The sequence below is a fragment of the Stegastes partitus genome, unplaced genomic scaffold (genome assembly GCF_000690725.1).
Source record: "Stegastes partitus isolate 25-593 unplaced genomic scaffold, Stegastes_partitus-1.0.2 Scaffold377, whole genome shotgun sequence".
NCBI lineage: Eukaryota > Metazoa > Chordata > Actinopteri > Pomacentridae > Stegastes > Stegastes partitus.
The window spans coordinates 469,800-483,169 of NW_007578108.1; the positions used below are offsets into that span (position 1 = coordinate 469,800).

The 13,370-nt window shown below is 39.3% G+C and overlaps 1 protein-coding gene across 1 annotated transcript; it reads left to right on the forward strand.

Moving 5' to 3' along the window:
• The first annotated feature begins 3,636 nt into the window (after positions 1–3,636).
• On the forward strand, positions 3,637–12,040 carry lrrc28 (leucine rich repeat containing 28). The gene is made up of 10 exons (XM_008284877.1): positions 3,637–3,785; positions 4,360–4,596; positions 4,808–4,848; positions 5,208–5,245; positions 5,352–5,489; positions 8,430–8,636; positions 8,722–8,824; positions 9,280–9,464; positions 10,461–10,620; positions 10,751–12,040. Exons 2-10 carry the CDS (start codon positions 4,429–4,431, stop codon positions 10,818–10,820), a joined length of 1,110 nt encoding a protein of 369 aa, XP_008283099.1. The 5' UTR covers positions 3,637–3,785; positions 4,360–4,428; the 3' UTR covers positions 10,821–12,040.
• Positions 12,041–13,370: the final 1,330 nt, after the last annotated feature.

Genomic DNA, 13,370 nt, shown 5'->3' on the forward strand with positions numbered 1-13,370 from the left:
CACATATAAATAATCATCTATAAACTGTGTATATGGTGAGCATAGTGTGTATTGGAAAGTACTGTTTAAAAATAAAAGTTAGCTGTGGATAGGCAGCAAACAGAAAGTAAAAATAAGTTTTAGTAATCATATTTTCAGGAAAATGTGCTAGCCAGGCCAATACTCGCAAATACTCCTGATGTTACGCTTATATATTAACCTTTTGTAAAATGGGAGAGGAAGTAGAGAGCAGATAAATGATTAAATGTGTGCTAAAACCAAACAAAATTAGGAAAATTACAAAGTAAAAAAATACAATTTAATTAAAAAAAATCTAGTTTAAGATAAACAAATGTATAAAGTTTACTTTTTATGCTCCATTTTGATATTTAGCTGACAGTACTATATACGTTCTGTTTTACTTTTGACTTTTCTATTTGTCTTTTACTACATTTTGTCAGTTTGAGGGCTCCATGTGTTTGTGCTGTGTAATAACACTTGGTTCAAAATACATACAAAGTAAATGCAAATTAGAATTGATTTAATGTAGCAGAGAGCCTTAACATCTTATTTTTCTGAAGGCGAGTACAAAAACCTGTCTGTAGGATAATTTCACTTTCTTCTAATCACCTTCTGTTTTGAATCCAGGATGGTTTTCTGTATGCTGCTGGAGTAACCCCTATTATTTATGGTTTTTCAACATATTAACGTGTGTTTGTAGAAGATTGCTTAAGTTAAATTGGGCTGGGATATAAGTGGAATTATCTTACAACATTGAGAGTTTTTATTTTAAAATGCATTAGGAACAATAAGATGTCATGACTGACACTAAAAGGATTAATAAGAGGAACAAATTTTGAGGGGCTGTTTTTTTTTTTTTTTTTCAAGAATACTAAATGTATACATTTGATCAGAGTACTAACTGTAACTGAAGATCCCTGCGTCCTTTATCAAGGTTTACTGAAGAAACACCTGGAATACATTGTTAAAGGCTCATTCACTTGGAGTGACGTTTGGATTCCCTGCCCAGGTGTTTCTCAGCTATTTATGTTCATGTATTTCTTTGTGAAGTGTAAATCACTGTACAAATCCCCCACAAGTTTTTTTTGTTTTTTTTCCCTTCTAATATTTTAATGTTCTTTTGCTCTTTTGGGGGAAGGTTTGTGTTATTATTCCTTCAACCATCCATCTACCTCACTTTATTTTTCTTTTTCAATTTATTTACATGTACAGAAAAACAAAAACATCTCATCTCTTTTGTCCGGCTGTAACGATGATCTCACTGAGTGCTGTTAACATGGTCAAATTCAAACCACAAACCAAACCATCCTGGAGACGAGAGGGTGGCACAGGAACATGATAATCACAGGGGGGGGAGGAAATGACTGAAGATTGCAATCAGCCATCTCGCCCTGTATTAGATTATTTCGTTGGTGAAGTTTGAGCCATACGAGTCTGATAATTTGGCTTTTTTTTTTTTTTCTTTCTTGGAGTGTGGCAGACTGGAGGGCTGGCTTATTGCTCAGATGCTCTGCTGTGGTGGTGGTGAGTAGGAGGAGCTGATGAGAACAATGAAGAAGGAGGACAGTGCGGTCCTTCTTTTCCCTCTCCCTCACCTCCTCCCTCTGTTCCTGTGTACTGCACATTCTAGGGTTATTACCTGGCCCGTAGGGGAATAAAAGCCCCCCTTTTTTTTATCCTTTCCCCCTCCACACTGACTCTCTAACCAGGTGGATACAGTAGTAGCGACTATATTCCTATCCAGATAGCTATAAAATGACATATTCATTTACTTGTTCTGTACAGTGCACACAAAATATAAACACTTTATTTTTTAAGGGAATTTAAAATACTGCAATGTAACATAATATAGAAATCTATACATAAATCATAAAACTTATAAATGTTGTTCCATGCTGTACAAATTAAGTATAGACATATGTCATTTCTGGCTGTGTTCTTTGTTTGGATTAGGAAAAAGTCCCAAAGTGGGTTTTTCAAAGACAAATAAATTGGAAGCTGAGCTCTGCCACTAGAATTTAATGGCAGTACATGTGAGGCACAAACTGGGTCTACCTGAAGGCCGGATCTGCACCTTAGATGCTACCAGCCAGGAAAAGGAAATGTGGTGTATAAATCCATACATGACCTGTCGCATTGTGGTTTTGATAATTGGCAGGACTGTGCTATCTCTAAGCAGAAAGCCTCCTGGTACACACACACACACAGACGCTGTTACTGTATCTTGTTTTAACACTTTATATACAGGACTGCAAGCTGACAGACAGCTTTTTTCCCCATTTTCACACTGAAAACTAGTTTAAATCTGTGACCCATCACTGCCTTTCTATACATTTCGAAGGCCATTATGGGCCTTCTGTCAGTCACATGAGGCTGCTAAAAAAGCTTTTTCAGGTGATCTCTGCTTCTAGTTGGAGACAGTTTACTGTGGTTAATTCTCAACTCAACACACCAACATTACATTTTTTTTTGTCAGTATGCGCTGCTTCAGGTATTCGGTGCACAGACATGTTGAAAAGTGAAGCCAGGTGGAGAACCAGGTGGTTTCATTTAACCGTTTGTTCAAAGTGGCCTCAGAGCTGGTTAATGATCTGTGCTCCACTGTTACTTCCTCTTCATGTGTTCGTTGACAGAATGCTCTTAAGAATTTTCTTTTCTTTTTTTTACTGCCATAACAGGACTTTGGCGTCGCTCGTTGTGCCTAGACCTGTTGCCATGGTGATCATCTTCCCAGTAAAAAGCTTCCTAACTGTTTTTGTGAGTCTTGTTTCTGTCTAACGTGGCAGGAATTTCTGCAATTTCAGGCTGGGTTCTGGTCTAGAGTCCTTTCACCCACACTGATCAGATTCGGAGGGGGGGCTCAGGATGGGTTTTTGGGTGTTTGTGGTCTGACTTTTGCCTCATTTTTACCACTGGAACACCTCACAGAGCCGACATAAAATCAAACAAACTTCTGTTTTTGTTTTTTTTTCCTTTTGTTACATTGACGGTCAATTTGTTACCTATATTTTGATGTGTGTAAATTATTCATAGCCTTCCGACTCTTGCGTTTCTATTGAAATGGTCTGTTAGACTGAGGTTTCATTTTGGTTTTTCTTTTGTACATGCTGATGTAAGATTTTTTCCTGTTATCAATATATTCTGAGTACTGGGAAAAATGATTGGCTGAAGGAAAAGAGAATGTCTGTTTCTCTGATTCTTTTTTTTCTACACGAGATTTAAGATGAATAAAAATGTATGCAAACTGTTTCATTGCTTGTGTTTGTTGGGAAGTGGGCATCGTTACATTTGAACTATTTCTAGTAAAACGGTGTAAAGGTCCAATAGACCTTTCATCTGGTCCTGTTTGTCATGGTATTATTTTACCAAAATGATTCTGATACATGTACATACAAGCAGCATTTTATTGTGATTTCTGTACTGAAATGTCTGGAAAAATAGCAGAGTGAAAGTAGCATGGAAATAAAAATACTCCAGTAAAGAGAATGAAACAGTCACTACTACAAAAAAAATGTTACCGTATATATGATGTAGTTCAACGATATACCGACGGGTGGCAGCAAAACACCTGCGTTCCCAAATCTGCCGTGAATGTGTCAAGAGAAGAAGAAGCTCGGCTACCTTTGACCGGAACGGGGCAGTGACGTCTTACGTTGGTTACGACAGGAGACTGTTAGCAGCTATTTACTTGCTAGTTTGCTTTATGAAACAAACATTTAGCATTAGGTGGGCCATGAGTATATCTGGGAGTAAACAAAGCAATAAAATGATCCTGCACAACTAAGGTAAATAAGAGTAGTTTTGTTATTATTGAACGTAATGTGCTAATATCATCCAATTAGCTAGCATGCTAATGGTGGAAAACAACACTGAAAGGCTAGTGCAATGCTAAGCTAACGAAAGTTTGTGAGCAGCATAGTGCCAGCTGCAGGCTGTGTTGTCTTTTCGTCGTGTATTGGTTCTGCAGCGTTCCCGCACTGTCACTATCAAAACCTTCGAATAACCTGTTGGTATAGGTGTTTTTTGTTTTTGTTTTTTCATTAGCAGAGATACCGATCGAAAAACATTTATCATCATTTTGAAGATGGTTTCGAGCTACTACCTCCTACAGCAATATTATCTGATAGTTAAACAAAAATAGAAATTAGAGTTAACATTCAAATTGGCACGGCACACACTTGTGCGACTTACTATTTGTAAACTATAAGAGCAAACACACACCTGTTCTGTGTGTTCCTGTGCACCATAAATTGTAGTCGTATATGCTGCAGTAATGCATGCTGTGTTATGCAGGTCTGTTGTAAAGACAAAATAAACAGTGCTGCTTCCTAATGCCTCTGTTCATCCGCTGTCATTTAGGAATCAGTAATGCCATAGAAGAAGGAGGAACTGCCAATCTCCTCCACCGGAGGAGAGGTTTTCCTAGAAATGGCAACTGAACTTCATGAGACCATATTTATGGCCAAGCAGGAGCGCCACAAAAACCTGTTTCTTAACTACAAGAACCTAAATATTTTCCCCGTAGAGCTGCTCAAAGATGAAGGCCTGCAGTTTCTGGAGAGACTGTACATGAAGAGAAACTCACTCACAACACTGGTATTTGTGCAATGCATGCTGATTGTACCATGTCAGATACTATCGTACTGTTTGTTTTCTGTGTATTTCTAAACCGAGCATGACCTAAGACATTTTTTATAATGTTAACTGGTTTGTCAGTTCTTCTAAATAGACTGTGGTCTATGCAATTTCACACGTTCATTTCCTGTGAGATGTCTGATTATTTCTGCTTTTCCTTTGTGTCTATCAGCCTGACAATCTTGCCCAGAAGCTCCCCAATCTAATTGAACTGTAAGTATTCTGCTAAGCTGTGTTTTTCTACAAATGATTTTTATTAATTTTAATTTGACAGCAATAAGTTTCCACATAGCCATTACACAATGCTTGTAGTTTTTGTGGCTATTATTGGCTGGTATATTAGAAAAGGCTCCTGGTGAAGTTTATCTCCAGATGCTGTGATGGTGAAAATGTGATATCTCAGTATTTGTATGCACAGAATTAAGCTCTGTCACACTTTATATATATATTATAGATATATTTGCATCAGCTAACACCAGACCTTCAGTGGCATTATTATTAATTAGCCAATGAGTTGTAAAAAAGGTTGGCCTGTTCTAAAACTAACATGTATTTTATTTACTCTATTTAAGGTATTTGCACTCTAACAACATAGTAATTATTCCTGAAGGTACGTCCTCTTTTGTGTCCTAATAATGTGCCACTGTTTATTAGAGGTTAGCTATGTATTTTTTTATCTGTTTGAACATAAAGAGAATGACTGGTTTGATCCCCAGCTATCGGAAACCTGGCCAGGCTACAGTCGTTGGACCTGAGCAATAATGCCCTCCAGCTCCTGTGTCCAGAGATCGGCCGATTGAGATCTCTACGGCACCTGAGACTGTCCAATAACCAGCTGAAATGCCTTCCTCCAGGTAAAACACAGTAACTATCTGTCTTGTTTTAATTATCCTTTAAGAGCCTCCAAGTTTGAAGTATTTTTCCAGTCCAATCATAAACACACGTTTAATAACTACAGTTAAAATGTAATACTGTTTCTTTAGTACCAGCCTTTAAGAACCAACACTGTCATACATTAGGACATCAAGACAAGAACCCACTTCTAAAGTGCATGGCTGCATCAAAACCTGAGTAAAGACCTAAGTTTAACTAAATACAGTTCTTACGAATAGAAAACTGAGGTAAAAAAGGAACATAAACACAGAGAGCACCATTGTGTGTAAGTTCGTTTTCCCTCACTTTAATAATCTCCACATGATAACAGCTCTAAACTTCATGCATGGCCTAAAGTCTCTTGTAACTTGTGCTTTTGACCGTCTCCTCTGGCATTGTTGCCAGCAGCTGTTAGTTTCAATTTGTGAAAATACTGACTGAATTGAGCTGTAAGAATTTTATTTGCCAGCAGAGGGCAGCAGAGCATCACAGCCAAAGTGAAAAGTACATCCCATCCATTCATCCATTCATTATCTATACGTCGCTTAATCCTCACTGGGGTTGCGGGCCTGGAGTCTGTCCCAGCTGACTCAGGGTGAAGGCAGGGGACACCCTGGACAGGTCACCAGTCTATCACAGGGCTACACTTAGAGACAGACAACCAAGCACACTCACATTCACACCTACAGACAATTTAGAATCACCAATTAACCTCAACATGTTTTTGGACTGTGGGAGGAAGCCGGAGAATCCGGAGAGACTGTGAAAAGTACAGTCGTCTTCAAATGTATTCATAGTCTCCCATTAAAGAAGGAAAAAAAACAGCTGTCACTGAAATAAGTTGAAATTGACAAAAGTACGAATAAATAAAAAATATAATGCAAATCATGACATTGCTTTTGAATTGTGGTTCAACAGAAATATGTTTTTTTTTAAAAAACAAAAAAAACAGAAAACAAGTATAATGGGACCTGTGAACTAATATGTTGTTGAACAACCCTTTAAGCCAATCATTGCAATCAAGTGTTTTCTGTAACTCTCAATCAGCCTTCTGCACCTGTTGACAGGTATTTTGATTTTGGCCCACTGCTCATCAGCAAAGTGCTCTAATTTGTCCAGGACAGTTTTGTTTGTTTTTTTGAATTATTCTTTTCAACCACACTTCAAAACCAGTGTCTTCGTTCACTAAATTATTATTTCAGTTTCTAGTTATTTAAGTGATTATTGTGAATGTTGCCTTTTCTTTAATGGCGGTATGGATGTATGGAGTATGAATACATTTGAGGATGACTGTATATTGTATACTGTATCTGTCAACAAGGCATACAGATTATGTAGGAAACCATATGAACTATAGCTATTATATTTAAAGTTAAAATCCAGATGATTTAGTTCTGTTTCATTTTATTCTGACAACTAACAAACACAATTATCGTCCAACCTCACTTTATGGTTTTAATGTTATATTTCAGTTTCAGCCTCAGTGAATTTTGAAAATAATTTGAGAAAGTTGCTGATATAGCAGCAGTATTTGTCATGTCCAGCAGCCATGTATGTCTTTGCCAACTGAGGGTCTGCATTGTCTTATTGGTAGTCATGGCACTTGATGTACCAGGAATGTTTCATACCTTAAACAGTTCTGTTTGCAACATTCAGAACCACTAGATGTCACTAGAGCACCAGAATCTCAGACCAAAACAAACTGGCATGTTGATCACACCTCCTCCCTGCCTTCATGTTTGTTTACAACAACAAACAAATAAATAATCCAGCCACAACAATTTGTCCACACTTACATAAATACACTGAATGGATTACGGCACTGGAAAGTCTAAATGAGCTGGAGCTAAATTTGGTAAAAACCACATGATATTTGCGCTATTTTGCCACTATATCTGGCAGACAGTTTGCTGCTATGTTTATATTCACAGTCCAGTATAGAGAACCTTTAAAGCCCAGTTAAGAAAAGTTGCAACAATCAGCAGTCTCCCCAGGTGACAGAATTTGCTTCTTTAGTGTGAGTCAGTGTTTGCCAAGTTGGAAAGATACAGATGACAAGAAGAAACTCACTGGTTCCAGGCTAAATGAAAGTTTCTTGGTTCTGGACTTTTTGGAAATGCCATGAAAACATAAAAAAAATAAAATAAATAAAAATTAAGAATGTAGTCAACCATGTGACAAAAATCTGTCAAGTGCAACAAAACNAGTTTAACTAAATACAGTTCTTGCGAATAGAAAACTGAGGTAAATAAGGGACATAAACACAGAGAGCACCATTGTGTGTAAGTTCGTTTTCCCTCACTTTAATAATCTCTACATGATAACAGCTCTAAACTTCATGCATGGCCTAAAGTCTCTTGTAACTTGTGCTTTTAATCGTTTCCTCTGGTATTGTTGCCAGCAACTGTTTGTTTCAATTTGTGAAAACACTGACTGAACTGAGCTGTAAGAATTTTATTTGCCAGCAGAGGGCAGCAGAGCATCACAGCCAAAGTGAAAAGTACATCCCATCCATCCAACCATCCATCCATCCATCCATCCATCCATCCATCCATCCATCCATCCATTATCTATACACCGCTTAATCCTCACTGGGGTCACAGGGCTGGAGTCTATCCCAGCTGACTCAGGGTGAAGGCAGAATTAAAAATTAAGAATGTAGTCAACCATGTGACAAAAATCTGTCAAGTGCAACAAAACATTTTGAATTACGCGCACCGATGCGCCTTACATTTCCATAGTCTGTATGTGAGTGTTCCATTGGTTTTTCCCATCTGCATTCTTCGTTAAACTGCAGCTTGACGGTTTTCTCCTCTGCCAGGTGTGAAGCTGCAAAGTTCCAAATAGTTTTTTGAAATGATAGACATGTGATTTAGAATGACCTGTTTCAGTTTCTCTTGTGCGTGTCTTGACTCCTGCAGAGATCGGTGACCTGCAGGACCTGGAGACTCTTGACGTGTCAATGAACCAGCTGATGTCTCTACCAGATCGGCTGCACCGCTGTCTCTCCCTACAGAATCTGACAGTGGACCACAACCTGCTGAGCCACGTTCCCCGACACCTCTGCTGGCTCCACCGCCTCAACCAGCTTTCCATGGCCGCCAACAGGCTGACATTTCTACCGCTCGGTCAGTATATATCCCTCATCTGTGAGTTGCCGTAGTGATGTAGATATGGCGAGCGAGGCAGTGGTAATATCTGTGTTTGTTTCAGATCTGGGCAGATCGCGGGAGCTGCAGTTTGTGTTTGTGGACAACAATGTGGACCTAAAAGGCCTCCCCTCCTACTTGTACAACAAGGTCATCGGCTGCAGCGGGTAATACATCTTCTCAAGCAGCTAACCAGATGTAGTTTAGGACAGGTGAAGGAAATGATCTGCTTTGACCAGTAAGGTACAAAGCAGTCTTTGCTAGAAAACCAAGAACTTAAATGCAGTTTTGTTATGTTGCTTATGTGATGAGCAACAAATGTAGGATGTGATTCTGCATCAAGGTGTGTCCAAGACAACATGAAAAATGTATTTTCTGTTTATTTAAGATTTATTTTCCTGTAGAAGAGGCGCTGGAGCAGGGAGCTTATTACATGGTGGTTTTTCTTTCATTTGTTACTGTCAGAAAGCACAGCGCAGAAGCCCTCAGGTTATAGGTTGTTCTTATTTTGGCTCCAGAAACTCACCACCCACCAGTGCAACTAATGTAAAAAGATGTTTTGAAGCCCTGGAACTGCAGTCATAGGACAATATCTGTGTTTGTGTGTGTTGCTCCTGTACAGGTGCGGTGTGTCATCTCAAACACTGGAGGGAGACCTGGGTGAAGTGCTGGGTGAGGCGCTGAGTGAGGCCCTGGTCAGGCTGCCGGCTGAAGTGAAGGTGGTGGCCTCGGAGACGGATAACATTGTTCCCCTGGAGGAGCTGGCTATGAGGACCCTGCACCGCATCTATCACAGCCGTCCAACAGGTGAGGAGATCCATCCATCCATCCCTATCTATACACCGCTTAATCCTCACTAGGGGGGGCTGGAGTCTATCCCAGCTGACTTAGGGTGAAGGCAGGGGACACCCTGGACAGGTCACCAGTCTATCACAGGGCTAGGTGAGGAGATGTCACTTACATTTTATTTTAAACTAGAAAGGTGGGTTGGTCAATTCTCTGAACCTCAAATCCCTTTAGCAGGTTTGAGAGGCATGTTATCTTTTATCACAGCTTAAATTTGTAAAAACAGTAAGAATTGCCATATTTTCAACTTTCCAGCAGTTCTTAAGTTGCCATTCCATCGACAAAACTATCCAAGTCTGAACTTAAAATCTTGATATTTCATCAAAATGTCTTTATTCTGCATTTCTTATTTATAAATTCCCCAAAAATATATTACTTACTCTAACCTGATTTTACAAAATAAATAAATAAATAAGTAACTCTGCACTTCTTAATGCAACCACAAATTATTGAGTCAGGTGCAGTCAAAAATCATGACAAAAAAATTGGAGACTTTTCGGCTGAACAAGTTTGGTAAGAAATTAAAAATCAAAGTAGTATGTAGAGTTCTCTATGTAAAGGTAACTCTACATGTCTATAGTATGCAGAGTTACCTGGTTCCATTTCTTGTCACTGTTGGCACTTGGAAAATGTTGTAAATGCTGATTCTTTATTTATTTATATTTTTTCCATTTTTGTAAATAAATTTCAACATTTTTTTCATTTGTTGCTAACATCACTTTGTCATACAGCACCAAAGAAATTTTTGAGCTCTTTCTATTTCTAGTCGGGGTTGTGCCGTTTCCATAGAGATGCAGGACTTTGTATTACAGTGAAAAATGAATCCACAGTGAGGAAAAATGACATAGGAGCAGAAAACAAACAGAAACTGCTCAGGGTTCAGAGGGTTAATAAGCAAATAAGTTAACCATTTAAGTGCATAGTTTTACATGTACTCGATGTCGTGTTGTCTTGTAGACCTCAGCTTGCTGCCCCCCATCACCCTCCCAAAGAGCCTCCTCGACCTGCTGCAGTTCCCACTGGGTCACTGTCACCGTTGCAGTCAAGCCATGTTCACCATCATCTACCCCAAACTCTTCCCCCTCCGTGACACCGCCCTGGCAGGAGTGCACCGCAGGTCAGAACAAACACACCTTGTCCTGCTCCTGCTTTCCAAGACCAACCATAACAAGTTCCTTCTATGCTAATGCATACAGCCAAACATGTACGCTCATATCCCTCTCACTGTTCTGCTCTTTCCTCCTCAGGACGACTGTGAGTTTTGTGGCCTACTGCTGCTCCAGTCACTGCCTCCGGACCTTTGACCTCCAGGGGTGACATCAACAGCTTCTCACTGTCCATCTCCACTCATGAGCTGTTGATTGGTTTCCAGAAGGCGGCAGGTAAAGTTCTGTCAGCTGGCAGTGAGCAGTGGATCTTTAAGGTCTGGGAGCGTCGATGCAGGAGCTCTGTGCTTGATGGCTATACAAAGGACCACACAGAAGCAGCCCGAGCGGATGTTCGGTAGGTCAGATGATGGACACACGGCTCGTTAGGAAACATTTCAACACTTCGGACAAAGACTCAAACCATACGTGATGTTCCAAAGCCCAGTTGACTGGGAGCATAATATTCTGTGTGTGGCGGGGGTCACCATAATGACTGTGTATGTGTGAACAGTGCACCACAGCTCATTCAGCTAGATCTGTCCAGAAACAACAGTATTAGAGCTATGCTAACTTCACACCCCCTACTAACAGACTGGCACTTTTAAGAAAAAAAACACTTTTTGATTTTGTGGAATGAGTAATTTTTTCACTGAAGTTTTTTGGAGCAGACATGTTCCCCATTGATTGTGAAGTCATTTTTGAGGTATTAACATTTATAGTATGGCTTGTTTTACTGATTATTAAAGAACATTTGAAGGGTTCTAATATAAAAGAATGTATCTGTTTGATATGTCTTATTTTCAGGAGTAGGTGTGGGTAGTTGTTACATTTATGCACCAACAGAAGCCAAACACTTATGTCTCGCATACAGTAAAAAATGGAAATGAAAAATCTACATTTGGGACAAGACACATGTAAACACACCACACTGCAAATTCATGCTTGTAGTTGTTTTGGGTTTGTAAAGTTAAAGCTCCACTCAGTGAAAAGAGCCAACAGGTTGTCAGAGTTTGGATTGTCAGTCATGTTGCAGGGTAAATTTTAAGTTGTGACTAATTCTGGAGCAGCATTTCATAAGTTAACATGTTAACAAGCTATGTGTCTTTTTGTCTTTACAAGCATTAAAATATTGCACTGTGTAAAAGTTTCATGAACCAAAAAGTCAAATTGTTCCAACTGCACTTGTTTAGAAATAGTGTCCACAAATGTTCTTAGTTTTTCTGTCATTGTCTGAAGAAAAAGAGTTTTGAACATTTCAGAGTCACTGTGATTCTCTTGTTGAACTGACGCTTGTGTGGTTTGATGTTTGTTACTATGATGTACAGTTCTAATTTATCTTTTGTTTTGATTGTATTGCATTTGGCAGTAAATGTTGACTGAAAAACGTCACGGTTGCATCAGCTGATTGAAAGTGGAAGTCTGCATGTAAAACACAGCAGTACAGAACACACAAGATTTTAATATCATAAACCTGAGCCTTCTACTAGATCATTCTTCTGTAGATCATAGTTACTGGTGGTTAATACTTATTGCAGATATGTTTTTAAAAAAAGTAAAGCTGTTATGTTACTCCGTTTAATAATTGCACATGAGCATTATCTGTATATGCAGCAAATAATCCTTCAGGTTTTCACGGATGCTCAACACAAATTTCAACCAAACCAATTTTCTGGGGGCCAAACTTCAACAATTCTGAACTGAAAACATATTTGGAACTTGAGGCAAAGTCCAATGAACTTCATCAAAGTTTTGTTTTTTTTTTCTAGAAAACTAGTGACATGAACTGGGATGTTTAGTTGAAATGACCCATTTCACAACAAAACTGTATAAATGTATATATTTTTATATAACAACATGTTCACCTCTTCTTCTGGCACTCAGTAGCCTGTAGTGTCAGTAGGTCAGGACAATAGAGCTTTTTGGTTCCTGTATTGTGGGGTCCAGTCCTACTAAACATCCTGCCAACAGGAAGGTCTTGTGCCAGACAAACCTGAGCCAACATTCCCAGAGGAAACAGTCTCTTTCTTAAATTCCTCTGAGGTGCTTCTGCAGTAAATTCCCAAGAAGTACTGTTGCGTCGCCTGACCTGCCTTTAATGTCTCTTATTTTGTTCATCATCCTCATCAGTTCCCTGAGATACAAAATGAGTCATCCACATAACAAAACAAGGGTGCATCTATTGCTGTACCATTTGAAAATAATGACTGATGGATGCGCAGCAGAAAGCCGAGCGTGTCCATTACCTAAATTGATGGCATGTCAGGACAAATGTGAGAGCTCACCTCCAAGTTCCTCCAGGAGCATTCAGCTTAGCAGTGAGCTGTTCTAAGATGAGACAAGGCTGCTGATCAGTACAGTAACTTGGTGCTGACGCTGTGCAGAACTTTTCCTGTGCTCTGTTTCCTGTCCGCTCTCTTCACAGACTGTCAGGATCTGTTGAAGATGTGTCCAGCTCTAAACACTGAGGAGTGGGTCACCCTGGAGAAGATGCAGCTCAGTGAACCTCTAAAACCTCACTCTTTGAGTGAGGTTTTAGAAAAATAAATCTTGTCTTCCATGACTTGAAAACAACATCAGTATTTTAACTTAACTTGAACTATAGAGCCAATTAGCTTAGCTTAGCACAAGACCTCTGGTTCTATTTAAATGTAACACATAGGCCTTGGGCAGGAGGAACATCCATCCATTTTCTATACACCGCTTAATCCTCACTAGGGTC